The sequence below is a fragment of the Moschus berezovskii genome, chromosome 3 (genome assembly GCF_049115385.1).
Source record: "Moschus berezovskii isolate FMDL1 chromosome 3, NW_MosBer_1.0, whole genome shotgun sequence".
Classification (NCBI taxonomy): Eukaryota; Metazoa; Chordata; class Mammalia; order Artiodactyla; family Moschidae; genus Moschus; species Moschus berezovskii.
In genome coordinates, this window is record NC_142462.1 from 121,617,897 (window position 1) to 121,638,688 (window position 20,792).

At 46.3% G+C, this 20,792-nt stretch overlaps 1 protein-coding gene across 7 annotated transcripts in view; it reads right to left on the reverse strand.

Annotated features, from left to right (window-relative positions):
* Nucleotides 1-675: 675 nt before the first annotated feature.
* EZH2 (enhancer of zeste 2 polycomb repressive complex 2 subunit) overlaps nt 676-20,792 on the reverse strand; it is a 57,306-nt gene continuing 37,189 nt past the window's right edge. For 2 of the 7 annotated variants that reach the window (XM_055421442.2, XM_055421448.2), the window contains 16 exons: nt 17,916-18,036; nt 17,009-17,149; nt 15,935-16,037; nt 15,230-15,408; nt 10,052-10,143; nt 8,448-8,688; nt 7,636-7,805; nt 7,020-7,114; nt 6,374-6,414; nt 5,905-6,030; nt 5,024-5,202; nt 3,461-3,556; nt 2,802-2,883; nt 2,008-2,088; nt 1,796-1,880; nt 676-996 (listed from right to left, as the gene is read on the reverse strand). In XM_055421442.2, the coding sequence (XP_055277417.1) occupies nt 936-996; nt 1,796-1,880; nt 2,008-2,088; nt 2,802-2,883; nt 3,461-3,556; nt 5,024-5,202; nt 5,905-6,030; nt 6,374-6,414; nt 7,020-7,114; nt 7,636-7,805; nt 8,448-8,688; nt 10,052-10,143; nt 15,230-15,408; nt 15,935-16,037; nt 17,009-17,149; nt 17,916-18,036 (1,893 nt within the window). In that variant the 3' untranslated portion in view covers nt 676-935. The remainder of the gene's footprint in view (nt 997-1,795; nt 1,881-2,007; nt 2,089-2,801; nt 2,884-3,460; nt 3,557-5,023; nt 5,203-5,904; nt 6,031-6,373; nt 6,415-7,019; nt 7,115-7,635; nt 7,806-8,447; nt 8,689-10,051; nt 10,144-15,229; nt 15,409-15,934; nt 16,038-17,008; nt 17,150-17,915; nt 18,037-20,792) is intronic. The other 5 variants (XM_055421449.2, XM_088834701.1, XM_055421444.2 and 2 more) reach the window with 4 other exon arrangements.

Sequence of the window (20,792 nt, forward strand, 5' to 3'; positions counted from 1 at the left end):
CTGTCTCGAGTCTTCAAATTCTGTACCAATTCTATACCTCTGGTTGGCCGATTGCTTGTTTTCTTTATTTAGGTTTTAAGGTGAATGACCTGGGGCTATCTGTTTCCATCAACCTGACTGCGAATCTAAAGGCACAGTTGAAATCTCTATTTTTCTGGCTATCCTCAGAAGAGATTGCTGCAAATCTACTCTGTGATTCTCATTCTTTTCAGCTTACAATACAAATAGCTTATTATTTTTTGTAACCTATGTCTTATAATAAAGCACAGTGCTGAAAAATTAAATAGAAGAAAGTTCAGTTGCCATATAGGCTACAAAAATGATTTGCTGGTGATGATTTTTAAGTTTGATTCTAAATAGATTTATGAAGAATGGCACTTGGAAAGACGTGGTTCAAATTTTGCTATTTAAGGTATCTGGAAATTATAGGCTCACTCTCCCTAAAATTTCAAAAAGACTCTTAAAGGTATAGCAGTGATAAAAGCTTTCATAGTCATTTCTAAAAACCATGTTTACAATAGTATTTATTAATTTGCCTAATCCAGGCAATATGTGCTACACCCAGATTCCCAGGATGGCTTCTGACAAACCAAAGGGGTGAAATGGTTTTCCCATCAGTCAGTCCTTTTCTAAAACCAGCTGGGGAGGCGGTGCAACAGATGACAACGACCAGGAGAAGTTCAAGTATTCTTTATTCAAAGTTGGACAATGCACCACACTGCGTTATTGCAAAAAGTCACTGGTACAAAACACTTTGCAGCTGGTGAGAAGGCAATAAAAAGTTGATTTTTTTTTAACTCATTACTATAAATTATTCTTACAGTACTTTGCAAATTCAGAATTTCAAACTGCATTTTCTTTTTCTAAATCGCCCACAGTACTCGAGGTTCCTGAAGCTAAGGCCGCTGTTCCGAGAGGAGGGGGGAGGTAGCGCGTCAAGGGATCTCCATTTCCCTTTCGATGCCCACGTACTTCAGGGCGTCGGCCTGGCTGTACCTGGAACCGCGGGAGGAGCAGGTGAGCGCCCTGCAGCGCAGGGGAGACCCAGCCCTCTCGGCAAGGCGCACACAAGCCCGTTACTGCTGCCTGCGCAAAGGCGCCGAGCTGGACAGAACATAGTAACGCCCCTTCCCCAGCCAGCCCCCTGCCCCTGAAACCAACTGCCCAGAAAGGCAGGCCCGCAGCGGGGCTAGGGTTGAGGCCAAACACAGGGAGCGCAGAGAACCTTAGTGAGCGGGCCAGAGCCGGCCACAGGCCCCTTGAAGCCAGGGCAGCACAGAGGTAAGAAGAGCTAGATGCCTGCGGCTCTTGCCACCGGGTGAGCCCTACGGGTCCCCCAAAAAGAAGGTGCTCCTCCTGGGACGATCTGGGTTGGAAACAGCTCCAAGACAATTCTACACAGAATACCGAGCTTCTCGACGGGATGTATAGTCAGCCACAGGATTTGTTCAACTAAACATTCCTCTGACTATATTTAAATAGTCTATAACTTGTCAATTTTCCCCAGAACTTGACAGTATAAACTGCCAGCCGGATGCCCAGTGGCATAACCACCCTGCGGGAGCCTGTGCTCAGCACACTGATGGCAGGCATGGACCCCGAAGGTAAAAATGGAGCTTTCTGTGTTTTTAGAACTTCTAAAAAGCATGACTTTATACTGGAAACGCCATTACCCAGCAGTACACCCTAGCTCCCAGCACCGCCCACGGACGGAAGCCCAGACCAGAGCCGGAAGCCAGCCTCTGGCCAGAGATCAGCATCCTGGCAGAAAAGCCCTCGGAGACTAGAAACCAACCTGTAATCAAAAAACAGCTCTTCACCAGTCTGGATGGCTCGCTTAGCAAAAATCCCTATCCTGTGATCGCCGTTGACCATCATCACTGCAAAGAGAGGCGTGCGGTCAAGGCATCAGTGAGGACGACCCAGGAGGGGAGCTGACAGTCGGGTAAGGAGTCCAGAACCACTCATGATGCCCTGTGGGGACTCCACCCACCTCGGACCACCTACCTTTTGCATAGCAGTTGGGATTTACTGAGTGATTTGCAAAACGAATCTTGTTACCCTTGCGGGTTGCATCCACCACAAAATCTAAAGAGAAAAAAATAAGCATAACCTAGTAAACAATTTGTTTTAAATCAATAAACAACGTTATTGAGATTCTGTAAAAATATAAGTGATTACTGTTCTTTAGGGTTTGCCATCAACAGTAAATCATTCAACCTGGCTCACCTGGTAAGAAATGACCTCTGGAAGAAAATACTGCCCTAGGTTACAATGAAATTCTTCCCAACATCATAAATAAGTATCTTCATATTAGTTTTTTTCATGTCACTGGTTATGGAACATGCAGACCACTTGTTCCCACTGGTTTCAGTGGTGAGACCCCATGAGGAGCACAGGCGTGAAGCGGGGACCTGACTGACCCGACAGCTTCCCCCAGGATCAGGGTCTGCATGCACGTGTCCCCGTCCGTCCTCGGGACCCCCAGGGAAGCTGAGGAGGTGCTTCACAGGCTCCTCTGTCCAGGGAATTCTCCAGGCAAGAGCACTGGAGTGGGTACCATTTCCTTCACCAGGGGATCTTCCCAACCCAGGGATCGAACCCAGGTCTCCCACACTCCAGGTGGATTCTTTACCATCTAAGCCCCCAGGGATGCCCTCCAGCAAACAGCCTGTTCCTAAGCTTAGCCCCCTTCAAACAGCTGACACCGGGGGCCCCTTGTGTCATCTCTGCTGCTTCAGCCCCTGGAGGGACATGAGGGGCGACCTGGGAACCATAGGGGTGCTGACCCCCCAGCGTACCATTGTTCAAGTTGAACAGAAAGCTGCACATGTACTTGTCATACACTTTCCCTCTTCTGTCTGCTTCATCTTGAGAGATAATCTGAAAAGAGACACAGGGTGAGGTGACTCACGATCAGGTGAACCTGGCAGAACACACCCAGCTCGTCTGGAAAGTTCGGGACCTTGACGACACTCAACAGAGAGTCACTGGCCAATTTCTCTTTGTCAGAGAACAGTGGTGTTTAACGGACTCTGACTTAGAAATACTTCCACGGCTTTAAAGTAACTGCCTGGAGAACGTGAGTAACCTGAGTCTTTTTTACTTGGTACAAAATGCAGCCAGCCCCAGGGTTTGTCCTAACTTAACAACCTAGAAAGGATGCTTCAGTTTATCAGTTAGGCTACGGATTAAATAGCAGAGACTCGTCGTCGTGAAGTTCTTGTTCTCCCCCTCGTTCCCAGGTGATAAAAAGCTGAATGTGACAAGGACTAAAGCGGAGTAGCTTCCAAGCAAACCAAACCCACAAGTCTAAGCTGAAAAGGCATTTTATATTCATTTCTAATCAAACCCAGTGGACCTGCCCAATGAAAATCAGTCCAAACCACACTACAGGTGATACAACATAAGTACAGTGGCCATCCCACTGTCTGCAACTGACTGGGGGACCCGGCCTTACCTCTCCACAGTATTCCGAGATGAATTCATTTTTCTGTACAGGGTCTTTGATGAAGATCCCCCAGCCTGCGACATCAGACGGTGCCAGCAGTAAATGCTAGAGAATAAACACAATCGTAATCAAAGGAGAACACGGCTGGACAGATCAGACCACAGGATGAACTGGGGTGACTCAGCCACACAGAGGCGTGGGGGTCAGCATCCCCCGTGTGACCAGAGGGGCCGACGAACTGCAGAAGCCACAGTTTTTTTGTAAACCCAGTACAGAGCCTAAGTGTCTGCCTCACAGGAAAACGGAGTCTCCTGAGCTGGGGGCCCTGAGCTGGGGTCCTGAGCTGGTCCACGTGTGTCCCCAGCCGTCCTTCAGCCTTGACTCCCTGACGCCACTGGCAGCTCCACAGGCCGCCTGCCCTCCCTCCACTTCCCCTCCCTCCACTCCCCCCGGGCCAGTCGCCGCCCCTCCTGGTGGGTCACCAGCCTTTTTCTTCCTCCCGAAGCGCTGTCCCTCCTTCCAGAGCGCTGTTCCACAGCCCTTCCTCACGACAGCACAGAACCCCGGGGCCAGCACTCTGCTCGGCTGACGCCGAGGTGATCACTGCCGCCAATTCTACAGATAGACTGTGTGTGGGAACAGAGCCTGAAGCCCTGCCTTTCATCAGGCTGACTATCATGCTTTCCTTCCATGTTTCCTATGTCTTTAAAGGAGCCTCCCTGATCCCCAAGTTCCTGAGCTGTGCTGGACCCGGCCTACGCTCCCGTCAGGGCAATTAACCACGTACCTCCTTGAGCAGGAAGATACTGTTAAGCACATGAAACCTAACTGGTAAAAAAAAAATCTACACAGTTTTCTGTTTGAGGTAAAAGATGTCCAGAAAGATGACGAAGGAGGGTTTTGTTGTGCGAGAGAGGAGGTTTGGGACTGGGGGAGAAATGAGAAGTGTTCAGGGTTGAAGGGGGTCCACGGGAAACACTGGCCTCCCTGTGACGTGAGGACCTACAGTAAACCATCTGAACGCCTGCGAACACCACAGCCAGAAGCAAAGCCAGTGCCGTACTTGATTCCTGGCGGAGGCGCCATCTCAAGTTCACTGCACGCCAGGTCAGGACCCTAATAGCTGACTACGCCGCACACAGCACCGGGTCTGGGGCTGGAATGCCTGCTCGGAGCCTGGCTCCTTTCTTTCTGAGCCTCAGAACTCTGGGCTTAATGATTATTCCTAACTCACGCAGTCAGCACAACTAAAGCGCACAGAAGGCTCAGACCAGGGCCTGCACTGTCGGTTCAGTCCCTCAGTCGTGTCTTTGCAACCCCACTGCAGCACGCCAGGCCTCCCTGTCCGTCGAGTCGGGGATGCCATCCAACCCTCTCATCCTCGGTCGCCCCCTTCTCTGGCGCTCAGCCTTTCCCACCATCACAGGCCATCTCCAGTGACAGGTCTTTCACTGCCGTCGCCTCCCCTAAAGCGCCAGGCTGACTGACCCAGGGCGCACTGTTCGTTTCTTATGCTCGGGAACAAGCCCCCCGGCTGGGACAGTGAGTCCGCCCTGCAGCGCCCGCGCCTACCTTCTTGGAGCCCCGCTGGATGCTGCAGTTCTTGCAGGACACGTTCTTGCTGTCCCAGTGGTCGGCCGCGCCGCAGGTGAGGCAGAGGTCAGGGTCGCACTCGCGGACGGCCAGGTAGCACGGGCACTGCTTGGTGTTGCACTGAGCTTTGCAGCGGCAGCCGGGAAAGCGGTTCTGACCTTCAGAGAGACGCCTCAGTCAGGCGGGAGCTGCCCGACGCGCCACTGCGGCTGCGCGCTGGGCCCGCGCGGCCCCTTACTCTCCCACCGTCGTCACGCGGGCAAGGGAAGCGAGGGGAACGTCACAGCCATCCACACGGACGCCTACTGCCGCCTTCCTGCTTCGCCACTGGCTGAGAGGCGCCCTGCGCACTTACAGCGCAGCGCTCACACACGCGGCGAGGCGGGCGCCGGCCACGTGACACCCAGGCTTCCCCGCGTTCTCAGTCAGGGCTCTAGGGACCTCCCTGGTGTCCGGGCTTCAGTGCGCAATTACCGTCCTCACCCGGATGCCACTACGTTCCTTCACTCTGAAGACCGAACCCACCTAACTCATGATAACCTCTAGTGTCCAGAAAGTATTGGGGAGCCATTTCTAGATTTGCCTTCCATTCTGTGCCAACTTTACTATGATTTAAAAGTTAAATGATCAAAGATGATACACAGCTCTTTTAATCCATGCTGGCCTCACCTGCCCGCCTACCTGCCTCAGCCAGGCGGGCTGGCTGGGCTCCACGCAGGCTTGTGGCGTGAGTGAGTTTCCCAAAGGAAACAACACAGGGGTTGCCATGATGCCCTCGTGTTGACTGAAGTTAGTTTTAAATTCCTGACCAACAGTCAATTTAATTCTCACGCAATGACATCAAGACAACAAGTACTTACACTCTGAACTACACTGACAAAACTTTTCACAAAAATTTTGTGCTATCACACAAGGGCACGAGCTGTCGCAAGGCTGCCGCGGGTGGTCACAGGGTTGATAGTTGTAAACGTGGTTGGAGGAGCCGTCTGCACAGACAAGAGCACCGCATCAGTCCCGAAAGCTGTGAGGTGACCACACGCCCAACAGGCACACGTTCCCCCCGTGACCTGAGCTCGGGGCTGTCCTCGCCGTGTCCTCCCGTCTACACGCCCCCCCACCCGCCAAGAGCCAGGGAGCCCCCGGGCACCGTCACACCTCAGTCAGGCTCCCACAGTTCTCCTCTGGCCAACAGATGGCCTCCGTCTAAACTGGTTTAATGCACAAAGTCAGGTCTATCTGAACATCCCAAACTCTAATCCAGTTACTATTCTAAGACACGTGAGGAGGAGACAGCGAGTTAGCAAGGCAGCTGAATGGAAAGAGGCTAACCCTTCTTCAGCTGGATCTTTCTGCAGTGTGCGGCCCACAACCTGCAAGACACAAACAAACGACAACACCCTCGTGACCTGGGGGCACGTGGAGCAGCCAGCCTGCCACATGCCGAGGTGCGTTCTCTGTGGAGGGTACTGACACAGCACACTCTAATTTCTGGAATCTTTAATCATTTCAACTGAGCTATCTGGACAGAAATAATCCAAACAAACACGGTTGCTGTCCGTGTCCGTACATGTAATATGAACATGCACACAATTTCTAAGGTATAATCCAAGTGTTCCCTTACCCAACGCCCAGCTTCTCTCTAAAAACCCTGGAAGGGTTACAACAGTGCGTCCGGGTACTTTCCGTCTCTGCACAGGGTCAGCCTGCACCATCACTCGCTCCACCGGGCTGACCGCGGGGTGGCCGCGAAGAGTATCTTGAGTGAATGCCACACGCCCAGCAAACCCAGGCTCTGGCGTAGAAACCGGCTCTGGAGCTCACAGGCTCCCAAGACACACCACGAATGCTCGTGCCTTTACTGCAGAGGCTACTAAATAGTTCTCCAAAATGAAAATGTAACCTTGACTATGACTCAACACACCAAACCTACAGACAGCCGCTGGGTCTCAGAAAAATGGCAGCAAGGCGCACTCACCGGTGTTTCCTCTTCTTCTTCCGGGGAGGAGTGTCCACGTCCTCGGCGGGGGCTGGCGCGATGACACTGGACTCTTTGACTCGAAACTCATACACCTGGCAGGAGGCACAGCCACAGGCCGTGAGGACCGTCTGTGTGAGCAAGCGGTCTCCTGCTCACTCACATACACCCTACTGGTCTGTCCCGTGGCGCGGCTGCGGTTCCTCTCTGTTCAAGTCACGAGTCAAACTCACTCAGTCGTGTCCACCTGTTTGCGAACCCACGGACCATACAGCCCATGGGATTCTCCAGGCCAGAATACTGGAGTGGGTAGCCCTTCCCTTCTCCAGGGGATCTTCCCAACTCAGGGCTCCCACATTGCAGGCGGCTTCTTTACCAGCTGAGCCACCAGGGAAGCCCCAAGAGTCACAAGGCTACATCTAAATTCTTCTGGGTTTTTGAAACCCACTGCCACCTACCTGCAGCATCTCTTTCAGTTCCCTCAGTGGGATAAAAAAAAAAAATTCTTTTCAGATGAACTGGAACTTAACAACCAGGAATGTTCCTAGGTTTGGACAGTGACCACATACTCGTCCGTCTGAAGATCTCTGCTGTTGCCATTCTCAGCCACGCTCACCTGTCGACATGTTTTGGTCCCGATGAGCCTGGCGATGGCACAGAAGTTGTCGTAGTAGGTGCCGATGAGGACCCTGAACATAGAGGCCTCGGCGCCGCTCCACTCCACATTCTCGGGGGGCTCCGTGTTGGGCTTCATCTTTATTGGTGTTTGACACCGAGAATTCGCTTCTACAAAACCAAAGTTAATAGGCATTGCTCAAGAAATGGCAAGTGGAGAAAGGGAGGGAGGGAGGCATGGAATGGCAGTTAGAGAACAGTATTAGGATGCAGAGCTTGGGTGTGCTTCAGAAAACAGGAAGTGAGTCATACGTGAGAACACACTAAGGCTAGAAACTATCAGGAAGCTTTTCCCCATGGAAACATGAGAGCGGGCTCCCCTGAACACAGTCTTCTAAAATGAGAGCAAACGGGGTTCCGCGGCTGCTGTTCACGGTCGGATGCAAAGGGCTGAAAGGACAACCTGGAATGCACTAGTCAGGGGCTGGGCTGCTTTCTCCTAACCAGCGCCACCCAGCCGCAGACCATCAAGAACGGCCACCTGAATGATCAGCTTTCTTTATGTGCTGCCTGAGAAAACTGGCAAAGGGAAAATGACCCAGAGTGTGAAAATACATGGGATCATCAACCTTCAAATAACCCGGACGCACAGCACCACAGGCGAGCGCTGGGTGCAGGGCAAAGACAGCAGGAGGGAGCCCCCAGCTCTGCTCCTGGGTGTCTCACGGCGCTGGAAACTAACGGCTCAGGAGAGCACCCGGCCCCGGGTGCAGCGCGGACCGAAGCAGCCCGGAGCCCCGCGCGCAGCCTCACCCGAGGAGCTCGAGGTCTCGTCCTTCTTCTCCTCCTCGTCCTTGTCGTTGCCCTCCCCGCCCGTCTCGGCCCCCGCCTCCCGGTCGCTGTCTGTGTCCTTCGACTCCAGCACGCTGATGGTGGGGGTGCTGGGCCTGCTGCTGTTGTTGGGAAGCCGGCCTCTCCGGCGGCCCCCCGGGCGCTTTGGGGGGGTCTTGATCCGCTCGGCGGTGAGGGCCGCAGCGAACTCCTTCGCTCCCTCCTACAACAGCAAGAGCAGAGACATCAAAGTCAAGTTCTACAGCTGGTTCTGGCTGAGGAGGAAGAAAAGGATTGGCTAAGCATGTTAGTCAAACTTATCAATATCTGCTTTTCACAGGCAGTCACATCTAAAGACAATCATTTTCCTATTTGCTTTCCATAGTTTGAAGATTTGAGAAAGATAAATATGGCTTCTACAAACTCAGGCAAGACAGTTCTGTATTAACTGATTAGGAGTTAAAATACAGAATATACTTTAGGAAACACAGTCTGTTTAAAAGTGAACTTTAAGAGGAGTCGTACACTAGTGTGCATCTAAAGTCAGCCTTCCTGTCTCAGGGCTTCTTAAGCTAACACTCGCTTCTCCATGGTAGCACCTGAAGTACACAAGAAGAACACAAGATGTACACATGCTCCATTCGTCCCTTTTCTGCCCCTTTTTCCTGTGAGGGATGTACAGCCCCAGGAAGACATGAAAGGACCTTGAGGGACAGGTGGTGAGGGTCACAGTCTGTGCTGCCAGGTGCAATAACCCCGTCTTGGAAAGTGTACAACAACGCTAAGAGCATGGGTTACAGAGACCACAGAGACACTTTAGACGAGCCAGATAAAATGCTGCCTTGTAAAGAACATTATACAACAGTGCTCAAGAATTCCATTTTTAGTGGCAGTAGAAGGGAGAAGTTTGAGAGCAGCCAACAGTTTTATACTTCATTCTACAAAAACCAAATTGCTTAAAAATAGGATACCTTCTGTAGGTGCCATTCAATGAATCTTCTGTCCAAAATCCAACAGGCAATATATACCCACTTAGTTCCTAGGTAGGAGTGGCTTGGTTCAAAGAGGGGAAATGGTAAAAATAAGATAGTACCCATAAAAAAACAACTTTTCTACCTCATATTTTCCTAAACCCTTACCTTCTCTCCATCATTACCAAAAAAACCCACCACACACACACACCCCTCATCTCTGGGACCTACATATAATGCGCTGAACTACAGCACGTCTGCAGTTCACAGAAGGGTGACGGCTCTGAGCAAGGCTCGGGAACTACTGTGCTTCTGGGGTTTGGGTGGGTTCTCTGCTTCCCATGCTCTAAGGTTGGCGGAAGGTATGAGAGTCTTGGATCTAAAGACCTGCATACACTGCTGAAGAGACTAACAACTGGTAAAGAATAATGCAAGATAACAAGGGACTAGGATGTGCAGGAGGCACGAGCTACCAAGAAACATGGCTGAGAAACCTCTGCCTATTGTATGGCCGATGACAGGACGGGACGACAGCTTACCGCTGACTTCACAGACCTCACAGAAATTCAAAATTCAGACTTCTCCACTCCCTCCAGAACCCCCACACATGCTTACCAAGTGTTGGTAACAGTGGGGGCCACAAGGCTTGTTGTCGAGGGCCGTCTCTGTGTTCTTCCGCTTGTAAGTGTTGGGTGTTGCATGGAAAGCTGAAAAACAAACAGAAAACATCCAAACATAAAGTGAAATAGTTACTTTTTCATTCCTCCAGTTCCAAAGGAGAAAGTCAATCACACATCGTGACACTTCTGCTAACACATGGTTCACATTCTGGAACTTCCTTCAGGCTCACTGTCATGTGTTTTCCTCAGCTCTCCCCCAGAACACCTGAGCTCTAATTATAAACATTTACTTGAGTCTTTAATGTCTCCATAGAAACAACTGATGTGTCCTCTACACAGAAATCAGCTTCTTCTTTTCACCAGAAGAATCCTGACATCTACAACTTAATCGATTTCTAAAGAAAGGTCAGCCCCTAGCTTGTCAAATGGAATAGACTGGGACACCGCTTGTTAAAAACCTGGGTTCAGAGACAGTGAGGACAGGCTCAGAATTCTACAAGTCGGTTTCTACAAATCACACACAATTCAAGAACCCAGGGGGAGCCTGCAGTCAGCACTTTCTGCAGGGAAAAATAGTAGTCAGATAAAACGGCTTTGGCAAGATAGTGTTTGAAACTTGAGACGCCCAAATAACATACCAGAGACTCACACTCCGTCACTCTAGTCCCCTAACCAAGTGTGAAAGCACAGCAGCTGGACCTGACAGCCTGGGACGCTGGCTTCCAGAGCATAAAGGCGAATACCAGAAATGCCCTACCCAGAATCACACACGATGCAAAGTAACGTGGACAAAAACAAGTGACAGATTCACGAAGTGAATCATGCCAAAATATATGTGTAAAAAGCCATACTTCTATGCATACACCTTAAACAAGAAATGATGACAGACTGACGAGGAAAGGAAGAGAAAGGAAAAACTAGCGAAGTTATGCTTTTAAAGCAGAAATTCAAGGCTCAGGTCCTGTGTCAAGTACGTGAGTTGCTTTTTCCCAGAACAAGAGTCTGATACCATATGACTGATTTCAGCCTGGACTGGCATGGGTGAGGGCCCCTAACAGGTCAACACAAAGGCTGAGCACATGGACGGTGACGGTCACGTAAAGGGAAGGAGTCACATCAATCCAGACACAAGGCCATCATGAGCCAAAGGTGCATGCGGGCTTCGAGCCTGGATGTCTCCTCCAGCGCGTGCTCGGCTTAAAGACGGATATTTTGCCACAGTTCACGGAAGAAGATATTCGTGTGTCTGTACATCCACATGTACACACACTCTGGTTTTGAGGGAGAAGGTGTCACTAAGTCAGGACTAAGTGACAGTAGATGGAGTCGCAAAAGAGCCGGACACGACTTAGCGACTAAAAAACAGAAAACAACAGCAACGATCATTTCACTTGAGCTACAGGAAGAAAATATGAAAGGAAATTAAAGAACAAAAGGAGGGTTACCAGAGAGACAGAACCCTTACTTTAAAATGTGAGTTTTACCTTCGGTAACATAAATTTAACAAGATTCCAATAAACACACCTAGACTTTAATTTAGACAACCTGATTCTAAAATTTACACAGAAAGACAAGAATGGCCAGATCTCTGAATAATATCCCCCAGACAGACAGCCTCAAGGAACAGGACCCTGAAATCAGAAGCAGAGCCCAGCCCCTGTGGTGACCAGGACCGACTGCAGCTCAGGGCAGCCCCAGAGGGACCTGCGGACAACGGTGGGGAAACAGCAGCCCTGGAGATGGGAGGGTAAGCGGGAGCCAGAATCCTAACAGAGCAAACTCCAAATGCAGCAATGGGAGAGATGCTTTAAAAAAAAAGTCTACAACGTACTAGGGAAAAAGGTGAGACACCCTTTAAAATCTTGGAGTAGGGAAAGCCTAATGATAGATTTAACTACTTCTGCAAGGAGATCCAACCAGTCCATTCTAAAGGAGATCAATCCTGGGTGTTCACTGGAAGGACTGATGCTAAAGCTGAAACCGCAATACTTTGGCCACCTCATGCGACGAGTTGACTCACTGGAAAAGACTCTGATGCTGGGAAAGATTGGGGGCAGGAGAAGGGGACGACAGAGAATGAGATGGCTGGATGGCATCACCGACTCTGTGGACATAAGTTTGAGTGAACTCCGGGAGTTGGTGATGGACAGGGAGGCCTGGCATGCTGTGATTCATGGGGTCGCGAAGACTCGGACATGACTGAGCGACTGAACTGAAAGGTTTTAAGTTTGCTACGGGATTTTTACCAAACAAATTGGAAAAAAACACACTGCAACTCATCACAAAAAAACGAATTCCCTGACTATATAAAGAACTTCAAGATATCAAAAAGACCACCAAAGCCAAAAGGATAAAAATAGTTCAGAGAAAATAAAACACAAATCTCTTAATCATACAAAGAAATGCAAATTACATTGTGCTAGAAACCATTTTACTATTTCAGTCAATAAGATCAAAGTCTGTTGTTGAACTCTAGTGGCTGGGCTCTGGGGAAATCGGCACTGTCGCTCTGCTGATGGAGCTTTAAATTAGCAGATCCCCATACGGCAGGTTGTTGGGCAGGGTCTGTGCACAGTGGACCAGGTTAACCTGAACTCGTGGGGGAGAACGCACGGGCCCACCACGCAGGACGAGTCACCGTGCGCCGCTGCCGTAAGTACTGCCCTTTGGGGACAGGGACTGACACGGGAGAGGACGGTGCAGCTGTCCAGACAGGAATAACTCTGCAAACCTGAGTCCAGAGGGGGAAAGCCTGAGTACGACAGCACCATGTGAACAGGGTGGCTGGAAAAAGAAGGTGTGTGTACAACATTTGCCGGAAGAAAGTAAGGAAAGACACAGAAGACTAGGGAGTGAGGACAGGGGCGGGAGGTGGGGAGACTTTGCTGGACGGATTTGAGCGCCATTCTGAAATACAGGCATGTGAAGGACGATTTAAAAATACAACAATGGCTAAAAACACAAGCCAGGTGCTATTATTTGAAGTATTTTGCACATAGTAAGTAATAAATTGAATCCTCAAGACTGTGTTATTTCCGTCATACAAAGAACAAAAAGCACAAAATGCTATATTTAACAGGTAGGGTTAGCCATTTATTTAATGACCTCTTTCACCCAAGAAAAACATACAGTGTGTGACCTTTTGCCAGAGTCACTGCACAGCAGCAAAGGCCTATACAACTGTTGGGCTGCACTGGGAGAAGCAAGGGGAGCAGGAGGCGCAGCGCACACAGCACGCCCGGCGGGCCAGGGAGGCCGGCCCCAGCGTGCGCAGGCCCCGTCTCGTCCTCTCACCAGCCTGAATGACGGCACGTTGAGCAGGCTCAGGTTTCGTCCAAATCACTCAGACGGGAAGAGCACAGAAATAACTCCTGTGATAATGTTTACAAGGAGTATCCTCCTACCTTGGCTCATTTGTACAACAAAAAGGGTTATCAAATGTTATAGCTGTCAACAAGTTAGAGGGGATGTTCCACTGATTCCAAGAAAGGCTCCTACCAATTTTCTTGCTATAGTGATATCTGAATGCAATTTACGGTATTCTTAAGCAAGAACTGGACAATATTTTATAAAATGATCATGTGTAAGTAAAGGGGAATCAAATGCAATTCAAGACAACTTCCCTTGTGGCTCAGCTGGTAAAGAATCCGCCTACAATACAGGAGACGGGTTTGATCCCTGGGTTGGGAAGATCCCCTGGAGAAGGGAAAGGCTACCCACTCCAGTATTCTCGCCTGGAGAATTCCATGGACTGTATAGTCTATGGGGTCGCAAAGAGTTGGACACAACTGAGCAACTTTCACTTCACTTCAACTACTTCAAGGGCTGTGTGAAAACAACGCTGCCAAGCCCAAGTAAGGTATCTCATAACCCTACAATGGCTGGGGTAACAAATGGCTGGCTTCTGCAACTATTAAAACTATCAAATCATCCACGTAAACTACATCAGGAGCGTGGATAACAACAGCAAGGACGTGGAAGATACAATAATTCTGAAAGTCTACTTCAAGGTTTTCTAACTTAAGATAACCAAACCACTCATAGTTAACACACATGACTATTTCCAGACCAAGATACACGTCACATAACAAATTACGTGCTATAGAAAATATCAGTAGATAGAGCAGAATCTCAAAGTGAGGCGAGATACAGTTGCTTGGGCAGGCTAATTAACACCAAGAGGGACCACCGGGCAGAGGGGAAAAGCTACAAAAGGCAGACCCAGGAGCTCCAGAAGGGCAAAGCAACATGAGCCCACGCAGCACATGGACAGAGGTTTGCGCCACAGACGGCCAGCGGCACAGACGGCTAATACAGAGAGAGCCAACCTGTATCAAGGAAACCCTTCTTACTCGGAACCAGGAGATGTGAAATGTATTTTCACAACGCATGCCTCCAAAGTCGCTGCTGCTGCTAAGTCACTTCAGTCGTGTCCGACTCTGTGTGACCCCATAGACGGAAGCCCACCAGGCTCCCCCGTCCCTGGGATTCTCCAGGCAAGAACTAGTACTCTTTAAATTGTACTTAAACATGGAAAACTTACTAAGAAACCTCATTCTCCAGCAGGAACAGAAAAATAAAGTAGTATCATATGTATAAATTTCATTAAGAACATTTTATGTTTTACCTGTATTCAAATGCAGGTGTTTTTAAAAATCAACTTATTTAGAGGGTCCTCTCCCCCACTCCAAACACCAGACTCAACACTCAACAGACAAGAATAGATACAAAACACCCTTTTTAGAAGCCTGTGGTATCTTAGTACCCTTGGTAGTGAAGGCTCGGAGTCCTAACTACTGAACCACCAGGGAATTCCCTTTAGCCAATTTCTTATTTGACAAAACCTGTTCATCAGCATGGAGAACATTGCTCTGGGCTATCAGCTAGTTCACAATGAGTTTTATTACAAAACCGCCATAAGGTTAGCATTTATGGAAAAATTACTGGCCTGTATTTCAAGTTAGGGTAGGCAGTAGTCCCAACTTAACATGTGCAAAAAGACTTCAGAGCAACCTCAAGCAAGAAATTAAAAAATACCAATACTTTGATTCTAACATATTCTTCAGTCATAACTGTAAGATTAAATGACAGATCCTAGTGGTAATAAATGACAGCACTTTCCAAGCTGATTTAACACATAATTCCACAACGAAGACAGAAGATGAGAACGTACAATAACTGCACTTACGATGCAGGAAGCAGTCGTATTTAAAACATCGCCTACAGAAAAGAGTATGAAACGAATGCAAGCTCTGCTCCCTCTGGACAGACTTGGCGTTCGGTCCATCTATGTTGGGGGTGCACTCAGGAGGAAGTGCACCCGGGAGCTGCTGCTCCGTGAGTTCTTTGTACCTGACATCAACCAAGAGAAAGGCCATGAGGGTGAATCCAGAACCACATTCTTGAACATAAGTTTCCACAAGCTTTCTATGTATTATTTTTGATATTTTATCTCACCTAAAACACAGAAAAGGGTCTAGCCTACAGCAATCTTTATTTAGATAAAGAGCCAATTAAACATTACACATAGTATATCAAGAAACATTCACAGATGTCATTCAGCTCTGTCATGAATGTGATTATATTCATTAAAACAAAACAGCCATGACAGTAAAATTTCTATGGGTGTCCAGAGAAATTTCTCTTACACACACTGTGCTATAAATTGTCTGTGTGTGCACTCACGCAAACTTCTTCCATCTATGATAAATGCAGCCCAGGGTACCACAGATACACATACGCATTAGTTCAAGTACCTTGCAGACACTGAACACACAAAGCAGGGAGTTCATCAGCTATATTAGCTCCATTTCTAATAAACCAGAATGGTGAGTGACATACCACACACAGCAAGACCATCTCAAAGAACAAATCTTACTTTTCCTTTAGCTCTTCTGCTGTGCCCTTATCTGGAAACATTGAGGAAATAGCTTCAAAAATTTTATCAGAAGGAAATTTCCGAGGTGGACGGCTTTCTTTATCTAAACAGGAAAATGTGAAAGGAAAAAAGAATGAAAGTGAACAAGCTCACCAATGTTTCACTTTGCCTACACTTAACAATGCTGATTTCTCAAAAAATTATCAACTCTATGTCTCTCTCACTTCTAACCTATTTTACAAGTATCTGGAATGCTGGTAGGTCAGATAAAACTCAAAATCAAATATGCCAAGTTTCAAGTGCACCGGGAGGCAGAAAAACCCAGGTTCTGGTCCCAGCTCAGCCACTTACTGCCCCTGTGACCTTATCCCATCACTGACCCACCTGCGTGTGTCATCTGTGAAACAAGGCCCACATGATCGCTAAGGCACCGATTATAAGAACAGTACGCTTCTCTGAAACTGCAATTTTCCCCAAAATTCTATGCTGACTTCATAGTGAGTTTTGTCAAGTCTCTTCCAACCCCAGCTCTAAGTTGGGACCCTCTAATTTCTCTGGTAATCCGTAATTAGTGTACAAGTTAGAGCATGTCCCCTGGGGTCAGCCAAAGCTGGTTTCCAACACAGAATTTTCTGGGTTCTCTTTCTTCCCAATCCTGTGATCTTAAGTTACTTCACCTCATTAAACCCATCTCAACTATGAAGTGGACCTGAGGATAAAATCCACCTTATTCCATATGCAATATTCGGAGGATTTAATGTCTATGCACATATAAAGTGATATAAATTAACAAGCACACGGCCTGCACACAGTCAAGGACCAATGCTGCATATGACAACAATGATGGCAACTGTCCAGGGAAACCCAAACACTGTACATTCCTTTGCAAGTCAAGGGAAAGAGAAGACTCACAAGTGCAGGGTGAAATGTTACAAAGAGTATTCTAATTTTGATTATACTACCTCTGATGTGATATTTAACAGAAGGAAAAAGAAGAAAAGTTTACCTGTACTCTTATTTTTTTTTTGAAAAACGCTGTTATGGCTACACACAAACCTAACAAGATAGATGTACCTTCTCGACTCTCCTCTAGATCTTTCTGTTTTTCTTCTCTTTCATCAGGATCATCTCCATCATCATCATCATCATCATCATTGTACTGACCAAGAGCATTCACCAGCTCCACAAAAATTTCATCATTTATAAACCCACATTCTGAAATTCATCAAATCAAATATCAGAAATACACAAAAGTATACCATGCTTTTTTCTAATTTGTAAGAAACAACTGGAAGCTATCAATCAGCAGTGTAACACCATAATTATTATAAAATTTGGAAGAAAGGTCATTTCCAGGACTGCCCTAAGGCAAAGCTGGAAGTAGAATTTACCCTCAACACCTGTCATTTTCACAAGTTTCCAGTGCCTGCGACCACAGCCTAATTCTCCAGAAACTAAATACGGCCTTCACCTCCTTCTAAACAACATATCCACTAGACTGCGCTGTCCACTTGTGAGGGGACGAGAGGCTATTGCACGCCACCCTCCTGCCAGGCACTTTAACGCGTCTCCTGTTAACGCATGAAGCTGTGATTCTAATGACAGGACTTCAGGTCCTATGGTGGCCTAGTAGAGAAAGTCATTTTGATCACAAGGCCTTTTGGAGCCCATGTTACATAAGCAGGGCCCTAATCCTAACCCATTTCATTGCTAAAGAATCTTAAAATCTATATACATTCAAACAATTCTATTTGACACATGTGATTGACACAGTTTTTTAATAACCAACTATGCATAATTTCCAAGTGGCAAATACAATCCTTCAATTTAGAAATAGATAGGGAAAATGCTGAAAATTTTAGCCCAGGCCAATCCAGCAGTTTTAATTTTTAAAAAATCTTTTTCATACTGACGTTTGAAAAAACAAATCAAAATATCAATTCTCTGGCCCCTTTTCCAAGAGAATAAACACATGGCTCACCTCTATCCCCGTGTACTTTTCCATCATAATTTTTTATTAGTTCTTCAATGAAAGTCCCATCCTGGTCTAAAACTTCATCCCCCATGTATGGAATGTTATGCAAAACAGTTTCATCTTCCACCTAAAAGTGAAATAAATATATTTTAAAAGTAGACACATCCTAAGTATCAACATTTTTTTAAAAGTAAATGTAATATAACACAGTATTTTTTCATAAGCAGATGTCCATACCCAGTTCTCCAGATCTAAAATAATAGCAAACTCTAAAAGCTATAAAGAAATAAATGATGCTTCTCATCAATATCTGAGGAAACTGTTTACAGGAAAAAAACTTAAGAAAAAATACTGTATTACGGAATCAATCACTACAGTTTACCATCACTTCATGTCCCTGTAAGACAGGAACACATCACAAGTTACGGTGTGGCCCATCAACCATTTGAAGACGTGTTCCTGCTTCAGACGTTTAAAAGCATCTCAGGGTCGACAAAATACAGCTTATCAAAGCCAACCAGAAATAACAATGCCCCAAAAGGAAAAAAATTAATTAAGTGAGGATTTCCAAACTTCACTTGATCAACTTATCGACAATCAACATAATAAATTCTAGGCATGTAAAATATGGATGGTTCATTACAGGTTATGCCAAAAGGATTTACTCTCATTCATAAAATAGGAACATTCTACAATAACAAAATGTTTGAAGACTATGAACAAGACATATCAAACCTGACAGTGCTAATAAAGGTCACAGACAAGTTTACATCAAGGTTTGGAAGACACCAGGAAAGAAAGAGGGTGCGGCTGAGCAGGAGAGCGCCAGTCAAAGCAAAGTTCAGAGAGGACACAGGACTTGAAGAAAACAAGGGACAGGAAGCCGATGTTCTTGGGGGAAGAGAACTTTCAATAAAAAATGTTAAAGAGTAATTATAGATAAAGACACAACATTTCTGAAGTCCATATCTAAATAAGGAGACTAATTTAAAACAAGGATAGGTCTCAGTCTGAAGAGGCCTTTGAACAAGGTATTGATTAAAAACAGAATTCTAGAAAGAAATTCTGATAACAGAACAGACTGGCTAAGATTGAAGAGAGGAAATGGCAACTATCTAAGTGTGAGATGCCTCAGGCTGGCCCATGACTGACACAGAGGAATAGGCTGGGGAAAGGCCAGGACACACAGGAGCTGTCAGGTAGGAGCAGACGGGAAAACAGGGAATTTTTCAAATAATTCCTACATAACAAAGTTAGGACAGGTGCAGGGTTCATAATGATAATGGTACCTTAGACAAACAAAGCAAAGGCAAACTGGGAGGAAAAGTGCACATGGAGTATAAGATGACTACTCAGAGTCAACCTCATACCCCACGACTGAGTCGAGCTGCCAGCATACCTCACCTGCACTAAACCCCATTTAAAACTGGGAAAGTTCATTATTTTGGACACAAGCCAAAATTAAATGACAGCTGGCTATTTTTTGTCTTCCCAATTATATCCATATAACCTTTGCACTGCAGGACATACCCGGGTCATAAAAAAGAAGAGTCTGCCTAATCTGGCTTTCATCACTAGCAAAAGCCATGGCTGATTCATAAATAATACTGACAACTTTGGAGGAGGAGATGAATTATGGTGGGAGGGTTGATAGATCCACACTGCTATCCATAAAACAACAGGGACCTATACTCAATATCCTGTAATAATCCGTAAGGAAACAGAATCCAGAAAGGAACCACTGTGCTGTACACCTGAAACTAGCACGACAGTATAAACTGACTGCACTTCAGTGTTTTCAGAGGGTTAAAAAGATCTACTGCCAAGTTTAAGACACTATATTCTTTCAGAATTTCAGTCTGTGAAAATATGAGCCCTCTCAGAAGTTCCTACAACATGATTCTCAAACCAAATGTTTTTGAATAAAGCCTTAAATACACAAATCTATGCAATGGCAAAAGAGAATCTCAAGTTTACCTTTAAGCCTCCACTGAGAAAAGTTACTGAGGATGTTAGAAACACCTATTTATTGAAAAATCTAGCAGGCAATTCTCTAAAGTAGGCTCACCAAGGACTTCCATCAAGATTTCAATAGCCCTATTATTTAATATATCAAGTAATAAAACTATGTGTTTTTAATTTAACAACACAAGGCAAGAATGCATACTGTAACTTCTCTTTTGTTCCGTCCTTCCCTTCATCCTACTTTCATAAAGAATTAAATTCTAGCACTTCATAACAAAAGCTACTGTGCCAGTGTTATCTGCGGAAAAATAACTAGCCTTATACTGAGACTATTTCATAGTGTACATTATCATTTAATAACATGCTACCTAAAATTGTTTTAAATAAATTCTCACTTAACAAAATCTCAAAGTCAAACTGAGATTACAGGATACTAACATCTTTAAGAGCAAGGACTATAAGTTTCATCTTTTAAATATATTTTAAATCCCAGGTATGGTTTTTGCTTAATACTTTCCCTTTGGAGAATATTTTAACTTAAAAGGAGTAAATAAAAGCAAAAAAAAAAAATTTTTTTAAAGGACTAAGAGCAACATCAACACTGAAAAGGCTTAAAAATATATATATTAATTGGTTTAAAAAATTACTCCAAGTGCTCCCATTTCAGTAGCTATTTTTACTTATACTATTTGAAGCATTTCTATGAACAAAACTAGTGAAGGTGATAGAATTCCACCAGACCTATTTAAAATCCTAAAAGATGATGCTGTTAAAGTGCTACACTCAAAATGCCAGCAAATTTGGAAATCTCAGCAGTGGCCACAGGACTGGAAAAGGTTGGTTTTCATTCCAATCCCAAAGAAAGGCAATGCCAAAGAATGTTCACACTGCTGTGCAACTGCACTCATTTCACATGCC